This window comes from Rhinolophus sinicus, chromosome 1 (assembly GCF_057876585.1).
Source record: "Rhinolophus sinicus isolate RSI-liver-muscle chromosome 1, RSI-T2T, whole genome shotgun sequence".
Taxonomy (NCBI): Eukaryota; Metazoa; Chordata; class Mammalia; order Chiroptera; family Rhinolophidae; genus Rhinolophus; species Rhinolophus sinicus.
Genome location: NC_142501.1, coordinates 42875775 through 42900109, shown reverse-complemented (window position 1 = coordinate 42900109; position 24335 = coordinate 42875775). Strand labels below are relative to the sequence as shown.

Sequence of the window (24335 nt, the reverse complement as noted above, 5' to 3'; positions counted from 1 at the left end):
TGAAAGGAAGAGTCAATCAATGTGGCAAACTTCATTGTTTTCTTATTTTAAGAAATTTCCACAACCACTCCAACCTTCAGCAGCTATCAACATCATTCAGCAGCTATCAACATCAAGGCAAAACCCTCCAGCAGCAAAAACATTACAATTTGCAGAATTGTAATGATGGTTAGCATTTTTTAACAATAAAGTATTTGCATATTAAAATACAAGTGTGTATATTTTTAGACATAATGCTATTATACACTTAATAAACTAGAATATAATGTAAACATTTATATGCATTGGGAAACCAACAAATTTCATGTCATTCACTTTATTGCAGTATTTGCTCTATTGTGGTGGTTTGGAACTAAACCTGCAGTATCTCCGAGGTATGCTTATACTTGAGAAAGGCTTGTCTGAATACTCTGGCAGCTATTAAGTCTTTAAAGCTGTGGTTTCCCCTTTCCTTCTTGGGATTCTATTTTGTTTCTACTGGGGTCCTCAGGGGACAGAGATAGGCTAGGAGGCTAGTTACATATTCCCTTTACCTCTCTACATGTGGCAGAGGCTCTATTTCGGCATATTATGCTGAGAATATTGGGGTCTCAGTCTCACTCATGCCAGCTCATTCATGGGTGGAGGTTCTATCCTAGAAGAGGCAAGCCCAGAAGACTAGAGGCTACTGCTCAACATCCTACTCCTAAATCAGGAGTGTCACTCAGAGAGAAGCATATCATTATCCCTGCTTTCAGCTCTGAAATTGTGGCTCAGAGATATTTTCCACAGTGGGGGAGCAAGCTGCAAAACAAAGAATACCACAGCTCTCAAGAAACTGACTTTATTTGAAACAGAGGGTTGGTAAAGTTAAAGCCTAAGGGCACTCTCAAAATCAATGGAGGTTTTGGTATTAATTACAAAAAGGCTTATCGCTTCATGTGAGACACAAGCTAAACATAGGCTAGCAAGTTTACTAGAGAAAACTCAGGAAAGATACATTTAAGAGGAGTCTTGAGGTCAGAACAAACCTTAGAAACTAATACCACAAAGGAGTCCAAAGTGAACTGGATGACATTGTGGAGCAATGTACTCCCAGGTATTGTTGAAAACATTAATTGAGCAGTCAGTCTGCAATGGGTGAATGCTAACAACGAGGTGTGATACCAATAGAGCAGGGGTGTCAAACTGCAGCCCATGGTCCGCAATCCATTGTTAATTGGCCCGCAGCAAATTCCAAAAATATATTTAGTTTACTTAAATAAAGCAGGTGAGGCAATACTTACTTCACCTCTAGTGAGTGGCCCAGCTGTTTGTGTATTTTACTGCATATGGCCCTTGGTAAAAAACGTTGAAAAAAGTTTGGGCACCCCTGCAATAGAGGCTTAACAGAATAATCAAAGAGATAGTCAAAGAGAGCCCTACTAAAACCACTGTCGTTGCAGGGTGACAATGCTTGTGCCCACTAAGGAACAACATCAGTGTTTGCATACAGTAAGGGAAATAAACTTCACTAAAATAGTCCTGCCGTGTTACTAAACAAGTAAGCAAGTACACAACCACAAGTCTGGGGGGAATCTGTATCCAGAGTTACTACATTATATTATTTAAACAGTTTTAAAAAATTTGCAAGATAAAGAAACAAAAAGTATGACCCATACACAAGGGGAAACAAACAGACCACAGAAACTGTCTTTGAGAGGACCCAGATGTTGAGCTTCATACAAACTATTATGAAGGTGTTCAGAGAACTAAAGAAAACTACACTTAAAGAAGTAAAGGGGAAAACAGTTTGGCAGTTCATCAAAAAGTTAAACATAGAATTACCATATTACTGAGCAGTTCCACTCCTAAGTGTATACCTAATAGAATTGAAACTAGGTACTCAAATAAATATTTGTACACAAATGTTCATAGTGACACTATTCACAATAGTCAAAAGATGGAAACAAACAAAATGTTCATCGCCAATGAATCAATAAACAAGACATGGTATAGTCATACAATGAAATGTTATTCAGCCCTAAAAAGGAATGAAGTACCAATACATGCTACAACATGGATGAACCTTGGAAACATTATGCTAAGTGGAAGAAGCCAGACACAAAGGGCCACATATTGTATGAATTTATTTATATGAAATATCTGAAATAGATAAATCCATAGCAACAGAAACCAAATTGGTAGTTGCCAGGTACTGGGGAGAGAGAGGAATGGGGATTGACACCTTAATTCGTACAGTTTTTTAATTGAGCTAATGAAAATGTTTTAAAGCTACATACAGGTGATGGTTGTACAATATTGTAAATGCACAAAATGCCTTTGAATTGTACACTTTACATGATTTTATACTATCTGAATTTCACCTTAATTTTCCCCCTTTCTTCCACCTCCTCCCACCCCCACTCGGATTCAAGCTGTTGTTTCTCAGTCTAGTTGTGTAGGACACAGCTCCCTGGCCCATGCTGGTATTGTGAGCTTTGCACTCCCCCCGGTTGAGGCAGTCAGTTACCAATCGCCAGTCGGCTGCTCACAGCAGCTCATGGCAGCTCTTGCTGGCTGCTGGCCACTCACACAGACTGCCGACCACTTAACACTGGCCACTGGCCGCTCCTGGCAACACACAGTAGCCCACGGCAGCATAGCAGCCCGTGGCAGCTCACAACAGCTTACGCCAACTTCCGGCTGCTCATAGTAGCCCAGCTCCAGGGAGAGCCATTGTTCACAATCTTAGCTATTCCCACACTGGCCCATGTGGGAATCAAACCAGCAAACTCGGTGTTTGGAGGATGGCGCTCCAACCACCTGAGCCACCAGGCCAGCTCCCTCACCTAATTTTTAAAAAGAAAAATGAAAGAAGTAAGGGAAGGTATGACAATGTCTCATCAAATAGAGAATATCAGTAGAGATAGAAATTATCTATAAAGAAGAACCAAATGGAAATTGATAGAAATTATATATATAAAAAAGAACCAAACATACAATGTGACATATAGATGATGTATTACAGAATTGTACACCTGAAATTTATGTAACTTTACTAACAATTGTCACCCTAATAAACTAATTAAAACAATAAAATAAAAAAGAACCAAACAGAAATTGAAAAAGCACAATAACTGAAATAAAATTGTCTAGAGGGACTCAACAGTAGATTTGAACTGGCAGAAGAAAGAATTAATGAACTTGAAGATAAATTAATAGAGAGTATGCCATTTAAGGAACAGAAAGAAAATGAAATGAAGAAAATGGAACAGAACCTCAGACAAGTATGGGATACCATTAAATATGTCAACATACATGTGTTGGGAGTACCAGAATGAAAGGAGAGAGAAAGGAAGAGAAAACTTTTTTAAAGAAATAATAGCTAAAAGCCAGATTTAATGAGCAACATTAATCAGCACATCCAAGAAACTCAATGAAATGAAATTAACTCAATGAATTTGTAAGATAAACAGAAAATGATCCATACATAGAAATATAGTAAAAATGCTGAAGCCAAAGGCCAAAAAAAATCTGAAAGCAGCAAAAGGAAAACTACACATGTATAAGGGAACCCCAATAAGCTTAATAGTGGACTGCTTACCAGAAACAATGAAGGCAAAAAGCAGTGGGATGACATATTCAAAGTGCTGAAAGAAAAAAGTCAACTGAGAATCCAATAACTAGCAAAACGCAACTTAAAAATGAGAAAAGGATCTGATTAGACAGTTCTGTAAAGAACATACACAAATGGCCAACAAACACATGCAAAGATGCTCAATATCACTAACCATTAGTGAAATGCAAATCAAAACCATGAGATACTACTACATAGCCACTAGGATGGTTATAATAAAAAAGACAAATAATATCCAGTGTTGGAAGAATGAGAAATTGGAAACCTCATACCCTGCTTGCAGGATATAAAATGGGGCAGCCACTTTGGAAAACGATTTGGCAGTTCCTCAAAAGTTTATACATACCCTATGACCCAGCAGCTTATGTGACCCAGCAGTTGAACTCCTAGATATGTTCCCAAGAGAAATGAAAGCATATGTCCACCCCAAAACTTGTACATGAATGTTTATAGCAGTATTATCCATGACAGCCCCAAAGTGGAAACAATCCAAATATAAAAATAGAATATCTATGACCCAGCAGTTCCACTTTTGGGTATTTATCCAAAGAAATCTAAAACAGTAATTCAAAAAGATATATGCAGGGGCCGGCCCGGTGGCTCAGGTGGTTAGAGCTCCATGCTCCTAATTCCAAAGGCTGCCCTTTCGATTCCCACATGGGCCAGTGGGCTGTCAACCACAAGGTTGCCAGTTCAATTCCTCGAATCCCACAAGGGATGGTGGGCTCCGCCCCCTGCAACTAAGATTGAACACGGCACCTTGAGCTGAGCTGCCACTGAGCTCCCGGATGGCTCAGTTGGTTGGAGCACAGGCTCTCAACCAGAAGGTTGCTGGTTCGACTCCCGCAAAGGATGGTGGGCTGTGCCCCCTGCAACTAGCAATGGCAACTGGACCTGGAGCGGAGCTGCGCCCTCAACAACTGACTGAAAGGACAACAACTTGAAGCTGAACGGCACCCTCCACAACTAAGATTGAAAGGGCAACAACTTGACTTGGAAAAAAAGTCCTGGAAATACACTCTTCCCCCAATAAAGTCCTGTTCCCCTTCCCCAATAAAATCTTTAAAAAAAGATATGTGCACCCTCGTGTTCATTGCAGCATTATTTACAATAGCCAAGATATTGAAGCAATCTATGTGCCCATCAATAAACAATTGGATAAAGAAATTTTGGTACATATATACAATGGAATATTACTCAGCTATAGAAAAGAATGAAATCTTACCATTTGCTGCAATATGGATAGACCTAGAGGGTATTATGCTAAGTGAAAAAACTCACAGTGAAAGACAAATACCATATGATCTCATTTATATGTGGAATCCCAAAAACAAAAATGAACAAACAAAACAGAAACAGACTCATAGATACAGAGAACAAACTGATGGCTGCCTGATGGCAGTGGGGTTGGAGGGTTGGGTGAAAAAGGTGAAGGGATTAAGAAATACAAATTGGTAGTTAGAAAACTGTCATGGAAATGTAAAGCAGAACATAGGGAATACAGTCAACAATATTTTAATAACTATGTATAGTGCCAGGTGGGTACTAGATTAATTGGGGGGAGTCACTTCGTAAATTGTATAATGTCTAACCACAGTGCTGTACACCTGAAACTAATATAAAATAATATTGAATGTCAACTGTAATTGAAAAATAAAATAAATTTTAAATAAAGGAAAATTAAGGGGACTTCAACCAGCCCTATCTTCCCTCATACTCAATATCAATGTTTCTTTTAGGAGCCCCATGCTCTGTGGTTCACAAGTAACTAACGAGTGAAAATGAAGCATTTTGTACTTTTTGGAAAAATAAGATGAAAATGTGTTCAAATTAATTAATAATTAGGGATTGTAATTTAAAGCCACAATGCATTACTACTATACACTCACTAAATTGGCTAAAATTAAAAAGAGTGACAATGCCAAGTTTTGAAAAGGATGTGGATTCCAAGAACTCTAACTGACTGATGGTAAGATTGTGAGTTAGTATAACCACTTTGGAAAACTGTTTGGCATTAAACTAATATTTTTATACCCTATATTAGCATACCCTATGAGCCAGTATATGTACTCCTAGATATATACTCAATTGAAACACAGGTACATGTGCACAAAAAGATGTGCACAAAAAGACATGTCCAACAGTATTCACATTAACATTCAGAATAGTAAAAAATTATAAACTGCCCAACTGTACATCAACAGTAGAATAGATAAATTGTTAAAACAATGGAATATTATGCAGTAGTGAAAATGGACATAAACCAACTGAAAATAAAAATGAGCAAACTATAGCTATCTGCGTGCCTGCAGATGAATCTTGCAAACATATTAACAAAAGAAGCTAAAGAAAGATGGTGGAGCAATTTTAAAACCAGACTGAATAAAATCTGAAGTGACAAACATTAATATTGTTTGACAGGGACACTGCTTAATGATAATAAGAATATTCCACAAGAAGATATAATGATCATAAATATGCAACGAAGGCTATAATCTTATAAAAAGAAAAATTATCATAATTACATGAGCAATTGACAAATTGAGTCATGATAGAAACTTGATAATACACTACATTTTATAAATATAAAAAACAGTATTCTATGTTACTTATGGATTTACTTTATTATTAAAAATATAATAAAATCACGGACAGAAACTTTTAAAAACTTCAGGGTAGAAGTTGCCTCTGCAAAGGGAGATAAAGATAGTAAGTCTGAGTAGGCTTTATTTTATCTGAAATGCTTTGTGTTTTAAGGAGGATATCTGATACATTATGATAAAATAGTAAAATTTTAAAATTCTAGGTTTTGGGTACATGAATTTATATCATTCTATTTTATTTTTCTGTATCTTTGAAATTTTTCATTTTAAAACACATTTTAATGCACATAAACTAGCAAAAACTAGTTCAGATGAAAAGAAAATTTTCAAAATACAAGTATTATAAACTAAGAATTCTACAGATTTAGTAGAACATAGAACATAGAAGAATTAAATAATACTATTAATAAATAATCATATTCCCATAATAATTTTGTGTACATACACAGATATGTACACAGAAATACTCATATGTTAACATAGCCTAGAAACAGTGGAATGCTTATCAATGGGGGAATGACTAAATCATTCACACTGTGACATATATAGCCATTAAAGGAGAATTAAAACTATACTTGATGCTTTAAAGAGTTCCATAAGATATTGAATAAGGTGTAGAAAGAGTGTAGAATGCTGTCATTTAAGGAAACCCTTTAAATGTGTGAGTATGTGTGTGTCTGTACAAGCACAGAGAAAAATAAAAAAGAATATATACTAAGTTGTGGGAAGAATTAAAATAATGGAGGAGGGAAGGATAAGAGAGGGAAAGGCCGAGGCAACCAAAAGAGGAAAAGAAAAAATAAAGATAGTCCTAAAAAAAAAATTTAAGTGAATGCCCACATTTATTCATTATGTAAATTTGGGAAAATTTGTATATTTGTATATTTGGGAATATTTGTAGGCAGAAATTTAAAAAGATTTATATTTATTTGTTTAAAGTATGAGTTTCTCAGATAGTTGGAATTTCAGGCCACATGAGATATGTTGGTTATATGTGTCTTGGGTACAATTCCGGTACTAAGTTTGTTATTTCTATGATTTGCACTATTTGTGGGATCTTTGTGGTTATAATTCTTTCTGTAGTGATTTCCTCATGTGCATAATTTTTAAGAATAATAGTGAAAACAAGATTGATGGATTAACAGATAAAACTTGTCAATGAGTAGTCCCTAGTTTAATGTTTATTTAGGAATATATGACTGAAATCTTGTGTCTTAGGAAATAGAGACTGACTTAGAAAAAACACTTTTTTTGGTCATTTAGAATGCATTTGAGTAAACAAGGTATGCTGAGAAAAAAAGTTAAAAATCACAGCAGTTAAAAATCACTCTTCTAAGAGGAAGAGCTGAGTAAATAACTGAGTCCAGACTAAGCTTTTGAATCTTACAAAGCTTAAGTTATAAATATTAATATAAATATACATCCTCTTTATGAAAGGACTAAGTACTAACAAACAGCATTAAACAAATATTAAGAATCAGTACTGGTACAGTATCATTTACTATATCATATTTGTATTTCAGATGCCTTTGGTGCTTCATGAAGAATATTTCCAGATATGTCACAGACATTAAGCCTTTGCCTCCCAACATAAAAGATAGACTGATTAAAATAATGAGCCTGCAGGGGCAGATAACAGATTCGAACATAAGTGAGGTAAGAGTATGTACAAATGTAAAGCAAGCATATTTTACTCTTTGGATATGGTTTCAGATTTCTGGAGCAATTGTATATAGTAGGATTAGTAATAATTTTAAAATATAATATAACATCAGAGTTTTTTATTTCTCCAGATAACCAGAATGTTCATGTGTAGTAATTCCTAAAAACTCTCCTACCATTCTTTCATTTATTTCCCTTGTCTTCATAGTACCAGTCCCCTTGATCTCCATATTTTCAAAAAGTTTTAAACTTTTTTATCAATTATACCCCAATAAAACTGGAAAAAATTAAAATGAACATGCAGGGTGAATAAACAAATGGCAAAAAAATAAAAAAGACCCACAATGAGATATTTATTACATCATGACTCTAGTACACAAAGCACACTTAAGTGTAACAATACAGCAGGTCCTTGAATGACATCATTGTGTTATAATGTTGATGAGGTGCCATAGAACTAACTCTTGTTTATATCAATTAGCCTGTGGTAAAATTGGTTTCGTTATATGTTGTTTGGCTTAAAGTCATGGAACCTATTGATGACATTGAGGACTCACTGTTTTGTGTGCAGTACACTTTGATATTCTCTATTTTATTCCGTTATATCTTACTTCCTTTAAAAATGTTGATCACAGCGTAATAAATTGATTTTATCCATTCATGGATGACAATCAGCAGTTGAAAATCACTCCATTAAACTCTTCTCATTCTTTTTCTGGATTCCTCACACTTCTGTTAATTTATACTTACTTCCCTTCTCTACAACCAAGCTAAAATTGGCTATTCTGTAAGGCAGTAAATATAGTAAGGGTCCCCAACCTGAATTAAAACCCTAGTTTTGCCATTCTTTCTGACATTGAGCCTCAGCTTTCTTAATTGTAAAATGGGTTTGTAGCTATCATCACTGTGAGCCGAGACTAGAACTACAGTAGTAGTTCCCCCTTTATCTGTGGGGGATGTGTTCTAACACCTCCAGTGGATGTCTGAAACTATGGATAGTACTGAACCCTATGTATACTATGGTTTTTCCTATGCATACATACCTTTTCATTTAAAGGAAGCACTTTGTGGCTTCTCTTTGGCATATCTGAATTATCAGCATCACTCTTCTTGTGCTTTGGGGCCATTATTAAGTAAAATAGGGTTACTTGAACACAAGCACTGCAATACCTTACAGTAATCTGATCACTTAGATGGCTACTAAGTGACTACTGGGCAGGTCGCATATACAGTGTGCATGCACTGGACAAAGGTATGATTCATATCCCGGGCAGGACAGAGCAGGACAGTGCAAGACTTCATACTACTCAGAGAGGTGCACAATTTAAAACTTATGAATTGTTTATTTCTGGAATTTTCCATTTAATATTTTGGGATCATGGTTGACCATAGGTACTTGAAACTGAAAACTGAAATCACAGATAAAGGGCGGGGCTATTGTATAATTGCTGTCTTTACACACATTCTGTCCAAAGCCTGTGATCAAAAGCAAGCAGACTCTGATGATAGCACTCCAGCATGTGACCATCCCTGTGACTTCACCTTGTAATTGTGCTTCAGGGTGTCTTAGTGTTTCTTCTACATTAACCTGATGTGCCTAATGCTTTATTTTCTTCATGTTAACTTGCATTTGAACATAGACATTTTAGTGTTGTAGTCTGCTTGGCTCTGTGGAGGTAGAATACTATGTCCAGATTCTTACTGTTGATGATTCTGTGGGTCTATATAATTTATGCATGGCTAACAGATGAAACATTATGACACGACAGAAAATTGGTGAGTTCCCTTTCCAACTATCTCCATTTTGTTCTATCTTTTTAGTCTGTATTTCAGGGATTTAAATTTTTGTCTTATGGCAATCTTTAATATTCATTTAAGCCTAATATTACCACAATAGAAATGGGGTAAGAAGATGAATGAAATAGAAAAAAACAAAAGTATGATTTTCCTTGGTGCTCTCCCTCTAATCCCCATCCTTACAACAGTGCTGCTTAGAAAACTATTCAAAAAGCCAGATTAATATCTGGTGCAAAGATTAATATCTGGTGCAAAATTAATATCTTTGGAAAGCTCATTTTGTAATATTTCCTAAATCCTTTTATAGTCTCTGAATGGAGAAGGCCTTTTTTGACATGACACTGTGAAAGAGAAACAGCAAAATGGAGTTGATAATGTCAAGAAAGCAATCTAAAATGGAGCCAGGAGCCTCTAGAAAGCTGTGCTAACACATGCCCTCCATATGAAACTGAATTTTTCATGTGGACTAAACCACAAATGGCTGCATCCTGATACAGTTCCTGGAACTGGCTCTGCATCACTGAACTCCATTAAGAGATAAATTTTTCGCCTAGCAATATATATAAGCAATCAATCATATATATATATATACACACACACACACACACACACACACACACATACATATACATATACATATACATATACATATACATATACATATATATATAGCACAGTGTAAGTCGGCTTGCCAACACCAATCACAGCTCTTTTGAAACAACTTGTGTAAACCATTTGCAAGCCCTCCTTTTTCAGTTTTTATAAACTCTCTCTCTTTTCCCCTCCAAACACAGTTGGGTTTCTACCTAAATCTATGTGTCCAGAATTGCAATTCCTAAAGACCCCAAATAAAGCTTCTGTTTGCTTTGCAGTTCTTTGTCAAAACTGATTGACATTACATGGTGTCAGAGAAGTGGGATCCAGAGTGACTTGCCTCCACTTCCGATACCTCCCTTGATTTGAGTAAGGTACCAACAAGAGTCCCTTGCACTCTGTCATCTCCCCAGTGGTCCCGGATTATTGTGGTAAGTCCTCCTGGACCTGAATCTCCCACTTTGGTTGAGGTTCAGGCTCTATTTGGGCATCCTCTGTTGCCAGCATTTTTGTCTACAGAACTTAAAACACCTGTGTGGCAAGTAATTACTCTTTTGAAAAATGAGAAGTTCACTTTCTAAAGGGATGGCTGCTGAACAGCCACCTTCTGGAACTTGTACTGAATCTATGTCCAAAAATTACAGTCCCTCCTCATCTTGCAAATTTCTGTCTTGCTGGACCATAATTACCGAGGACAGTTTACAGTTCAACTGGCCAACTTGGGGCTCTTTTGAAATCCCTAATTTAGTCTATCTCCACAGTCAATTGGAAAAAAGCTACAAAACTAAGCAACCTTATAGGAAGCGTATTTTAATTGACATTTTGAGGCCTCCAAACCTATAAGTGATTCAAAAACTGCTTCACTCAAAAACACAAGTTCTAAATTAATCATAGCAAATTCCGAGTTATCTCAGAGGCTTACTAAATTTGAAAAAACTTCTAAATGTTCTTCTGATGTCTCCTTATCTACAACTTCTGCTCCTTTGGTTCCTGTCTTTCCTTTCCCTCTTTATCCTTCATTCACTGAGCTCCCTTTTTATAAGGATGAACTTGAGGCTCCATTAGACACCCCCTACTCTTACTGCCCCATTTAAATTCAAGCCACTGAATGGGCCTGGCCCAGGATGAGAGCCCCTTGTTTCTTATATGCCATGGACTCAAGCTGAACTCGGTGCCATTACTAAATATTTCCCTAATTCCAAAGAGGACCCCATTGGGTTTGCTAGAGAATTTTTGCTCACTATCCAAACATATGAACCAGGGTTCTCTGACCTCTATCAGCTTATCCACCTGCTAGTAGGAGAAAGACATGCTAGAGAATGGATAGACAAGGTGAGATAGAAAGACTCTATTAACTTCTGTTGAGGACAAGAAGCCATGAACAAGGTCTCAAAGTTGGCTAAACTGCTTCATGAAAAGATACCTGAGGCTTTCCTTGAGTTACTGATTGGCAGAAAATTCTAAAATATCTTTAAAAACCTCATGAAACTGTTTTTGATTACTATGATAGATTTGAAAAAGTTTTTAAACAGTATTCCAGTGCAGATGAAGTCAATGGTGACACCTCAATACATTTTAATTCATCTTCTGTTGAGGGTCTACAAGACAAACTTGAACAACAGGTTAAAAAAATGACAACTTCCTTGGGCCACCATGCCACACCCATGATTTAGGAAGCTATGCCGAGCAACTCTCCTGAGCTATCTAAAAAGATACCAAAATGGAAGCTACATAAGCCCTAAATGCCCAAATTCAAGCAACTCAAGTAATGAATAAACCTTTAATCTGTAATAATTGATGGTTAAATCTCCCTCTCAGGGTCCCTAAGGCAAACCACCATTTAAAAGGGTTTGTAATTATTGCAGAAAAGCCTGGGTATTGGAAGAAAGATTGTTTAGAGCTCAAAAGGCAATTACAAGGCCAACAGCCCTCTTGCGACTTCGCCTCAGGGATTCAACCAAAGTTTTCTCAGTAATAAGTTTGCTCCAAGGATCAAAAAGGGAGCCTTCCCATGCTCCTTACTAATTCCTTAGGAAAAAGTGATCTATTAGGAATGAGGAAACTAAAGACCTGGTGAGTGTTGGAGTCACCTTCTCAGCTGTTAGTCCCACGAGCCTCCATCTCTCTTCCTTGGAGTACTGAAACCATACAAATGGTAGAAGTTTCCAATCAACACGACTGTCTCCAAATCTCTTCTGATTACTTTTCAACTTAGACCTTTTCAAGGAACTCATCAATTTCTTTTAGTTCTCTCTGCCCCTATTAATCTCATAGGATGAGACTTGCTTGAAGCTCACAAGCCCATATTTTCTTCTCTCAAAAGGGGGAAGTGTGCTTATATCTTGAGCTTTTAACTAATGACTTTCAAGAGAGACTTGTCTATGGACTCATCCATAACTATTTTTTTCAGTCACCTTAATTGACCCAAACCCTCCTTTTGATTCCATTTCAAATGAACTGGTCAAAAAATGCCACCAACATCGGTTGCATTCATTCCACACCAGCAATGAAAATTCAAATTGACAAAATAAACCTCTGCCCAACATCCATCAATACCTTCTAAATGCAGAGGCCATTGAAGGAATCATTGAGGAATATCTCAAACAAGGCCTCATCTTTCCTTGCATGAGCCCTTGTAATAACCCTGGAGATTTGTTCAAGAGCTAAGAGCCATAAATAATGTAGTCATACCTAGGCACTCAGTTGGGCCTAACTCTCACACCCGATTCTCAGCCATACCACCAAATAGTAAATTCTTCTCGGTTATAGTTCTTTGCAATGTGTTTTTGTTTTGTTTTTAGCATTCCTGTTGATCTTGAAAGCTAATTTTTATGTACTTTCACATGGGAAGGACAATATACTTGGACAATAATCCTCAGAGCTGCACTGAAAGTCTGATTTACTTTTCCCAAATTTTAAAGGCAGATATATAGTTCCCTTACCAGTCCACTCTTTTACTCCATGTGGATGACCTCCTCCTCTGCTCACCCTCTGAAGCATCCCTTAAATATAATTTCTACTTCCTTTGAAAACTAGCAATAAAGGAATATAAGGTATCTAAACAGAAACTGCAATTCTGTGAAACTTCCTTTCCTTTAGACCCTTTGAGGTGTGGCAAATGGACTTTATTTAGTTGTCCCCTTCTCAAGGATACAAATGTGTGTTAGTAAAAATTTGTGTTTTCTCATTGGGTGGAAGCATTCCCATGCCACAGAGCCACAGTCTTAGCAGTATGTAAACTACTAGAAAAAATCTCTACTTGGAGAATCCCTGCAGAGCTCCATAGTGACCAAGGAACTCCTTTCAAAGGACAAATTATATAATCTGTATGTAAGATCTGGCCGGTTTTGCAACATTTCCAATACATTTATCATCTCCAGTTTTCTGGTCTTGTAGAACGGACTAATAGGATAATCAAAACTCAAAATAGCAAAACTTGTAGAGACTTTTAATCTGCCTTGGAATAAAGCTCTTCCTTTGGTATCACTCAACCTAAGACCTACTCCCTTCGGCAAACATAGACTGTCTCCTTTTGAAATCATTATCGGAACACCCATGAGATTAGATCAAGGAATATATGAACCTGCATTGCTGAACGGAGACCTCCTGCTTTACTGTAAAGAGCTTACGGAGGCCCTTAATACTAACTCACAGCTCATAGAACAATCTTTCTATAGCGTGCTCCCAGGAGATGGGCAATATCATGATCTCCAACCCAGAGATTATGTCTGTTGGAAATGCCATCTCCATAAAGATACCCTTCATCCATAATGGAAAGGGCCATATCACATATTACCAGCTAATCCTTGTGCCACTAAACTTAAGGGTATTGACTCATGGGTTAATGTTTCTCATTTAAAAAGGATACCCACACCTGAGTGGTCGTCTCAGCCTATTGAGATCTTAAGCTGAAAATCTAAACAACTCAAGACCACCAGTAGAATTTTCATTCTGGGATTGAAGCAAATGACACCAGATGTAGACAGCTGTCTCAAGACCCTGGACCAGGCCAGTCCAATCATACATGAGTCCACTCAGCAACCCTTACATTTGGTCTTCCCTTTGACACCTTTGTTTCATTTACTGATTATATTAACATCATTACTTAATTTTTGCCTGAACAAAACTCTTGAGAAAATAACGTTCCTTGTCTTCACTTGTTAGTCTAATTTCAAGATGAACATACTCAGATGCCTATGTCTGCTTACTGCAATGACTACCCTATTTGCCTTTCAACATCCTTTTGCTCCCACTGTCCAACCATTATCCAACAGTGCCAACTTAACTGACTGTTTGATGTGCACCCATTCTCATGATGAACCAGAATTAGTGGCTTGGCCTCTAAGCCTTGAAAGCTTACAAAACCTAACTGGACATATGGAACATGCAACCTTTCTGTAGCCAAATCTATCTATATGGTCCCCCCAACCCACAAGGGAATACCCATAAATACAGTCTGGACTTACTTATGATTTGTCTGTTTTGAAAATATAAATTTTTCAAAATTTCCTGCAGAATCTTGGGTTTTGGCCCCTTAGAAATGTATAACTACACTCTTTTGTATGATTCAGATGAACATGAGTTCACACCTCGATGGGCCTTAAGTGACTACAATGTTACTTCTTATAATGCCTCTCTAGTATGGCGAAATTCGGGAAATAACACCATTTAATCCTAAAAAGATGTCCTCCTGCTTTTGAATACTACTTGGGGGCTAGATAAAAAAATGTGGTGTTTGGTGGAAAATAAATGAAATTTATCTCTTAGGGAATACCAGCCCCCAAACTTGGAAGAACCAAACCCGTGCTAATCTTTCAATTCTGACCCAAATATATAGAAACCTCAGGTCCTACTTTAATCATTCTCATGTTGATTCATATGATGACTTTAATGTCTTCTGCATTGATGACTATTATGATCATCTAATCTATGGGGGACATGAATCCCTGCCTCAGAAATAGGACTTAATACTTCCCCCAGAGTCTGGGTTGAACAGACTAATACATGCTTTCACTTGAGGGCACTGGGTATTTCTTCTTATGTGGGACCCAAATATATGTCACCTTGCCAACCCAATAGTAAAGTGGATATGGTATTGTTATGTCACCAGATGCTGTCACCAGAAAGTCTCTCCTGTCCTCTGTCATTATCCCCAGTGCATGCCCTTTTGTGTATAAGCTTCAAAACAAACCAAACAGAATTGGGATTTCAGGTAATGGTTTTTCCAGTCTGCTTTCCACCCGAAACCCCATAATAGATAAGCAAGGTTTTGGATATGCCTTCGCTAGAGCTTTCCTTCCTTGGCTTGGAGTAGCTGAACTAGAAAAGTCTATCAGAAATCTTTTTTGTTCTTGTAGCACAATCATAGAATGCTACTGTAACTGCCCTTGAAGAAAAGAAATGACTGACAGTCTGGCTGCGATAGTAGTACAAATCCAGAGCTCTAGATGTGTTAGCCACCCAACAAAGTGTCCTTGTGTGCTATTGGGAGAGGAATGCTGTTTCTATGTCAACATCTCAGGTAAACTGATACAACAGTTTGAAGTTCTGAAATAAAATATAAACTCCTTGAATAGGCAGAACATTACCCTATAAATTGGGATTAGATAAGACTTATTTAGCTGACTGCCTGCAGGAATAGGAACCTGGCTTTGTTGTATATTACAGGCTGTGATCATCTTGGTTTTTGTGATTATACTGTCTGGCACCTTAATGAGGTGTCTTGCCAGGTACTTCGACCAACAACTAATAGCCACTACCAGACTAATAGTAGCCCAGTGCCCAGATGTGACAATGAATAAATGCGACTGAGACCACCTCTACAAAAGAACTTTTGATCTGAGGAATATGTGACTTAAGTCTGCTTCCGACCAGCCTCCTTGTTGCTCAAGTGTTGCCATAAACTCTCCTATTATACTCTCAGAAAACTGCTTTCCCTCCTGTGTGGAACATGGCATACCAGCAATGAGCCTGCCTGGTGATGGGGATCAAGGTTGCTTTTTCATTGATGGTCCAGGGATGCTTCCTAATGATTGAGCATCAAAGCTTTCTAAGGAAATAATCTTGATCAAAAGGGGAAACTGAAAGAAAACAGCAAAATGGAGTTGATACTGTCAAGAGAGCCATCTAAAATAGAGGCAAAAGGCGTCTAGGAAGCTGAGCTAACACACACCCTCCATGTGAAACTGAACTTTTGAACTGGACTAAACCACAATGGCAGCATCTTGATAAAATTCCTGGAATTGGCTCAGCATCACTGAACTTTCTATTAAGAAATACATTTTTCACTTAGCTGTAGACGTAAGCAACACTCATATATAGCACAGTGTAAGTCGGCTTGCCAGCACCAGTCACAGCTCTTTCAAAACAACTTGTGTGACTCCTTTGGAAACCCCTTTTTTTCTGTCTTTATAAACTCCTGTCTCTTTTCCCCTTGGAACACACTTGGGTTTCTACCCAAGTTTGTAGCTCCAGAATTATAATTCCTAAGGACTGCCAATAAAGCTTCTGTTAGCAGTTCTTGGTCAAAATTAATTGACACCAAAGTTAGAAACCAAGAAGAAAAAAGATTGATGTATTTGATTACATCAAAACGAGCTGCTTTTTGGCAAGAAGGAAAAGAAAGAAGCAAAGTCAAGTAGCAAACCAGGAAAAATATTTGCAATACGTATGAAATTCTACAGGTTTTTTTATCTTGACAATTTAAAGAATCTCCACAAACCAATAAGTAAAACCAAAACAAATGCTAAAATAGATGAATCAGGAAATATTCAAAGGAAAGAAATATAAATCACCAATAACGTATAAAAGGACATTTAACCTCATTAGAAATAAAAGTCACAGTTTGTCCTTTAGTTTCGCAGAGACTTAAAAAAAAATCAGTATTTGTAGTAGTGTGGGGAGATGTCACTTTTATTCACTGCTGATGAGAATGGAAATTGATAAACCTTTTAGGAGGACAATTTGGCATTAACTGTCAAAAGTCCTAAAATTTTGTATAACATTGATTCAGCAATTTTACTTCTGGTATTTTTTTCCAGTTTTATTGAGATATATTTGACATATAACATTGTATAAGTTTAAATTGTAAAACACACAGTGATGTTTTGATACATGTGTAGTGAAATGATTAGCACAATAGGGTTAGTTAGCATCTCCATCACTTCATGTAATTACTATTTACTACTGGTATTAACCTCAAGAAAATAATTCAGCAAAGTACAGAAGTACGAGTATGCTCATCATAATGTCATTTATAATAGAAATACTTGACAGTTATATACAGCATATAATAAGTGAGACACCTTTATTTCTCACAAAATGTTATCCTCATTTTAATAATGAGGATAGTGAGGCACCAAAAAGAAAAAGATCTTGATGACACTCAGGCTTCAAAGTCAGGCCTCTGCCTCCAGAATACTTGTTTTTAATCACTATACTATATTGCCTCCTAAATCAGCCTAAATGTTCAACTTAAGTGTTTGCCAGTGTAGTATGCATTTAATAAGTTATGGTGCATGCATAAAATGGAATAGTGTGCAACCACAATTATTTTTGTAAAAGGTGCTTATCTGACAAGTATTATGGTCTGATCCCTTTTCAAAGGTTTTTTTTTAAAACCTCAAAAAACATCAAAACTAATGTTTTTCTTTGGGTGTTGGTATTACGGATAATTTTAGTTATAATGGTTAAAAGCGTATGGCCTTTGGAATTAAAAAGACGTGGTTTCTGATCCTAGCTCTGCTCCTTTTTTGGTGGTGTACTTTGTGTTGCTGTTTAAGCTCTGGGTACCTCGATCCCTCGTTTATAAAATGGCAATGACCAATCTCTCAGGAGTACGAGAGAGAGAGAGAGAGAGAGAGAGAGAGAGAGAGAGAGAGAGAGAGAGGGAGAGAGAGGGAGAGAGAGGGAGAGAGAGGGGGAGAGAGAGGGGGAGAGAGAGGGGGAGAGAGAGGGGGAGAGAGAGGGGGAGAGAGAGGGGGAGAGAGAGGGGGAGAGAGAGGGGGAGAGAGAGGGGGAGAGAGAGGGGGAGAGAGAGGGGGAGAGAGAGGGGGAGAGAGAGGGGGAGAGAGAGGGGGAGAGAGAGGGGGAGAGAGAGGGGGAGAGAGAGGGGGAGAGAGAGGGGGAGAGAGAGGGAGGGAGGGGAGGAGAGAGAGAGAGAGAGAGAGAGAGAGAGAGGGAGAGGGAGAGAGAGGGAGGGGGGGAGAGGGAGGGGGAGAGAGAAGGAGAGAGAGGGAGGGAGGGGAGGAGAGAGAGAGAGAGAGAAAATTAAATGATATAATGTACATTAACACTTAATACCGTTCATGGTTAAGTGCCCAATAAATAGAAATCATTATTTTTATCATTTTTCTGTTTGAATGTTTTGCAATAATAATAGTGCTTTACTTTTATATTCAGAAAAGTAAAGCCATTTCTATTTTGGAAAAAAATAAGTAAAAGAAAAGAAAAATACCCCCAGAAAGAGAGCTCAGAAGGCTTTGAAATTGATCTGGTATTTGTTGCCCTCAAGTAAACATTCAGTAATACTGTTTGTTTGTACCAGCTCCCCAAAATAAGAATAAAGGAGGTAAGTGCTCTAGATAAGCAATACTAGTATCCTAAAAGCATTTGTTGTATACGAGATTAAAGACATTCCTGCTGAGCAAAGATGCACTTAGCTAGAATCTTTAATAGTAAACAGAACTACTGGAAGAGGATAAGCTCCCCCACCGCCTTGATTCTGCTTCTGAGGTCTCAGTCTATACCAGCCATTTGTTCTCAACAGTGCTGTGTGTTCCAGTAAAGACTTTGGGGGCAGTAAAAGCTGCTCCTCCAGGTGGAAGTAGACTTGGCTTTTTCCTGCCTTATGTATCATTCTCCACACAGACATGTTTCTGTGTTCTTTGCTGCATTTTCCATCTACCATTTGTCTGTTGTGACCCCCAAAACACTGAATGTAGAATAAACATTTATGCTTATAGGGAAAATTAATTTTTCAAAATTGTGTATATATTACAGATTTTACATCCTGAAGTCCAAACTCTAGATCTACGGAGCTGTGATATTTCAGATACCGCTCTCCTGCACCTGTGTAACTGCAGAAAACTCAAGAAATTAAATTTAAATTCCTCAAAAGAAAACAGAATTTCCATAACTACAAAAGGTATGTTTAATCCTGAATGAATTGGTACATTACTATTCACCATCTGATATAATTTTGGAGCAAAAAAGGGGAAAATATGTCAAAAGAGAATATGAAGATGTCAAAGAAATAGAAACTGTATCAGTAAAAATAAAATAAAGAATCCAAATTAGAATTCTTGCTTATAAACGGCTGGAAGTTAAGAAATACACTGGGTAAGTCAGTACCTTGTATTTTAAACATATTTAAAATAAGCATGGATGGATACCTCTGTATTTTAAATGTTTTGCCTGGTATAATGGAACAAGAAATGATCAGTTCATACCTTGTTAAGGCTTTTTTGATGCACTGTTGCAACAGAAAATTAAATTATCAGATTAAACTTCCTATCAGTCTGTACAATTCATAGGTTTTTATAGCCAGACAATTGCATTTTTCAGTGTCACTATTATGTGAATTAGTGAATTTTCACCATTTTTTTTTCAAAATAGGGGTTTTTATTTTTTGTTTACCTTTTTCTTCAGTATAAGAAAGAGGAACTTAACTAAGTTTCTGGAAAGTTTTGGGAGTAGTTGGCTATATTTTGCAGTCATCTTTTTTAGCAAGTTAGGATATTGATGATACTGCAAAGAAGCATAAGTTGTGTGTTTTTTTCTTTTGACCCCTGCCTGGCCCTCTTCCCTGCCTTCCCTCCCCTCCACCCCCAGCCTCCACTCCACTCTGTTCTCACACCAAGATGCTTAAGTTTTTAAATGTTTACACAAATAATGACTCACTAAAAAGCACTTTCATGCTGGACAATAATGAGTAAAATAAAAGTTCTTTCTTAAGATATGGAAAGCAAGAAAAATGACCTACACATAAATTTACCATCTTCCCTTTTGTGTATTTTGCCCATAAAATTATCTTTTCACAATGCTATAACGTTTGTCCATGACTGAGAGGCCCTGGATCACCTAAGCATTCTTTTATTTAATTGGCATATTATCACGTACCAGTCTCCAATGTGCATTTGCCTCAGTTTAATTGGATTTAAGGACTTCCCTTTTCTTGACCTGCAGTAAGATTGATCCAGGATAACAGAGAAGGACCATGGTGGTAGAAAAGGGCAGAGTCAAAGGGGGAAGAGACAGTGTATAGACACAGGTATGATTCCTAAGGATAAACATGGAAACAATTACTTAAAACATTTGGGTAGTTTAACTTGGCTTTCTCTTCAGAGTCCACAAGAAAATTAACTTTATTATTTTAAAACGTTTTGTTTTGACAAAGGAGAATCATTTACTAGTGAGTTACCTAATTTGATTCTGAATGATTTGGCTACTTCCTAAAAGCAAATCTGCTCTCTATCTACAAACAATTATGGCTCACCGTTAAATTGCAGATATTCTGGAGACTATACTACAGACTGTGTAGAGAATTCCTGAAACATTCCAAAGGATTGTAAATAATGATAGCATCACTGGAAAATAAGCATATCCTCACAGATTGACTAGTTTGAAAAAGGCTATCATGGAAGGGAATGTATCAGTACTGGTCATTGCTAAAGCAAATCAGTCACATTTCTCATATATATAAATATATAGCTCATTGATACATAATTGTGTTTTCCCCAGGAATAAAAGCTGTGGCTTCATCTTGTTCATATCTGCATGAAGCTTCTTTGAAAAGATGTTGCAACCTCACTGATGAAGGAGTCCTTGCTCTCGCACGCAATTGCAGGCTGCTAAAGATCATTGATTTAGGTGGCTGCTTAGGGATTACTGATGTGTCCTTACACGCATTAGGAGAAAACTGCTTATTTTTGCAGTCTGTTGATTTTTCAGCTACTCAGGTAAATGAAATACAGACTTGAAATACAGAGACTGTGTTTGCCCAATGTATTTCCAATGACTCATTAGAAGAACATAATTATTTTTGTTGTTGTGAAATTGTTGACCATTTCATGCTTTGGTAGTTAGTAATTGCAATATAATTTGGCACATTCTGCTCAATTATTTTTATGTAAGGGTGGAAGGTATGTGTGGCTAAAACACATATTTGCTGAATGGGAGGCAATAAAACTATATCTAAATGAGTGACGATTTTTAGAAAATGTTACTTCCATCGTCTCCATTTACGTGCTGTGTTGCTTTTTCTTTTCGCTTAGGTGTCTGACAATGGAGTGGTTGCACTTGTTAGTGGACCTTGTGCCAAGAAATTAGAGGTAATTTAAAAATATCTATAAAGATGTTGTTAACTGAATTTTTATATTATCCTCAGAATTTTTTTTTTAAACCTAGCAGACAACCAATGCCTTATTATCAATTAGGTATTTTCATGGACTTTTTTTGGATTTTGGTCTCTACCTCTTTATTTCCAGAGTAAAGAAAAATTGGTAAAGAAGGAAATAAAGTATGCTTTAAAATAAAAATCCATCTTCCTTCCAATGAAAGTTCTTCTTTTCCAAAAGTTTTAGCTTGTAACACATTTAAGGATAACCTTATTTTGGATGAAGATTGTGAAAAGTTATCAGTGTAAAGCAATATTCTTTAGAATTTTCATGTCTAACTGATAGGTCTAGTTATTCTCTTGCCGTTATATTTTTCTGGATCCATGAAGTGATCCAGAAAAGGATACTACTGTGACATAAAAGTTATTTTGAGCTGAAGATGTTTGAAAATCAACCCATGCAAAAGGAGACTTTGTCTGAACCCCCCCCAGCCACCAGCCTAAAAGCAAAGCCTTCCAAAAGGGTTCACCAGCCATCAAACCCCCTTCAAAGATTTTCCAACCAGTGAAGGTCACTCCTATCACTGGAGGAGTCAGATGAGAACTTGCATAAACAAACACCTCCCATCTACTTTCCTAATGTCATTTGTTTTTCTATCAGTGTCCTCTCTCCGCCTCCCTTTCCTCTATTAAGATATAAGACATAAACTTTAAATTCTAGCCATTTTTTTGGAGACACTTTGTCTGTGAGTAAAAGAGTGAGTAAACTTTTTTTTTCTTGCTAATCTGTTTTTTGCCAGTTTAATTTGCAGACTTCCAAAGATAGAACGTAAGAGGATAGAGAAAAGGTTATTTTCTCCCCAATAGCCCACATTGTACAGCCAGTTAAAAAGACCTTAAATTAATATTCAGCCTTTGGATTCAGTGACTGATGTGATACCTATAACTTTTTTCTAGATATATTTAAGAAGCCTCTTGTCCTAGGATTTGGGGTTCTTCCTTTCCCAGTTTATAGTGGTTTTTTTTTTAATTCTTACTTAATTTAATTCTTACTTAATATAGCTGAGCTTGTCAACAATAAGCCACATCATATCCTTTTTGGAAGTAAGCAGACTATAAATGAATTATAAATGTTAGTAACTAAGTTAGTAACTCAGTTAGTAACTAACTAAAGTGAGCCATGGCAGGAAGTCACATCTAGCCTCTGGCTTCCTTGACAAAGATCAGTCTTTACTTTAAGTGAGCCTGTCTATTGTCTTTTTGCATCTAGGATAATATGCCCTTGGAATGTCAGTAATCCCTTCTGCCTGACCCAAACAGGAAACTGCAGTATCCCTCATTATTCTTCTTCTTCCCCTGATTACCATCTCTGTGCTGTAAAAAGTAAACTATTAACTATCCTTTACCCACATATGTGAAAGAAATACCTGTCTCCCGTTTACTTTTATATCCAATCCTAGAGATATCCCTGCTTTGCTTTCTCCCACCCCCTTAATCTACCACCAATGGATTTCCTGTAACCCTCCTCCTTTGATTCTACATACAGAAAAAGCTGCAAACCGCCATTGTGAGGAGCATTTTCTCAATTTGTTGAGATTTTGCTTCCCTACAATTGTCATCAGTTTGGCTCAGATAAACTCCTATGAGCTTTCTCTTAGGCTGGATGTTTTCTCGTCAACGTAACTATTGTAATAGAATGGCAGTACCATGTTTTTGCCAAATATTTCTCCTTGAGTTATTGCCCAAAGAGATTATTTTTTGTGATATTTATATATATCTGCATCCTACTTATATGTATGTGTGTATAAAATAGCATATATATATATTTTTACAAATCTATTAATGAAGAAATTACCTTGTTTTTCTTATACCGAGTCCCAAATTCCAAATCACATGCAAATATAAGGGCAATAAACTCTGCCATTATTTTTACTATTTTAAATACTACCATTTGTTGAGCACTTACTGTATTCTAGCCTCTACGCTACTACCTTACATTCACTAGGTTATTTAATTCTTAGAACAACATTATCCTATAGTCACCATCAATTTTAATAAAGTTCTTAAACTGTTAACCCAGTGTATCACTTTCTAATTAAACCACCAGGAAATTTGTTGTCATGCAGTGATAGGAAATATACTTCATGTATTTACTTTACCATTATAAAATTGGAGCACCAACCTAAGCAGACTTAGGAAAAAATCCAGTAGCCAATGTCGACGAAAAACATACAGCCTAAGAGAAAACTTATAAGAGTTTATTTGAGCCAAACAGATGACAATTGCCGGAAAATAAAATCTCAACAAATTGAGAAAATGCTCCTCACAATGGCGGTTTGCAGTTTATTTTATACATAGAATCAAAAGAGGAGGGTTACAGGAAATCCATTGGTGGTAGATTGAGGGGGTGGGAGAAAGCAAAGCAGGGAAATCTCTGGGATTGGATAAAAGTAAATTGAAGAGACAGGTACTGTACTTTCACATAGGAGGGTACAGGATAGTTAATATAGAGATGTTAATCAAGGGACAAGAATAATAATGAGGGATTCTGTCCTTTCCTGCTCAGGTCTGGAAAAAAGGATTTCTGACATTCCAAGGATGTCATCTTAGGTGCAAAAAGACAATAGACAGGCTCACTTAAGGTGAAGACTAACTTTATGAAGGAAGCTTCAGGCTAAAGATGTGACTTCTGGCCATGGCTCGCCTTAGTTATGATTTTTTTTTTTTATGTTCATGCCATCTTATG

General features: G+C 36.9%; 1 protein-coding gene across 2 annotated transcripts in view; it reads left to right on the top strand.

Annotated features, from left to right (window-relative positions):
- Positions 1–24335, top strand: part of AMN1 (antagonist of mitotic exit network 1 homolog) — a 48660-nt gene that overhangs the window by 5673 nt on the left and 18652 nt on the right. For both annotated transcript variants that reach the window (XM_019736829.3, XM_019736847.3), the window contains exons 2-5: positions 7725–7857; positions 19255–19399; positions 20995–21212; positions 21528–21584. In XM_019736829.3, coding sequence (XP_019592388.1) covers positions 7725–7857; positions 19255–19399; positions 20995–21212; positions 21528–21584 — 553 coding nt within the window. The remainder of the gene's footprint in view (positions 1–7724; positions 7858–19254; positions 19400–20994; positions 21213–21527; positions 21585–24335) is intronic.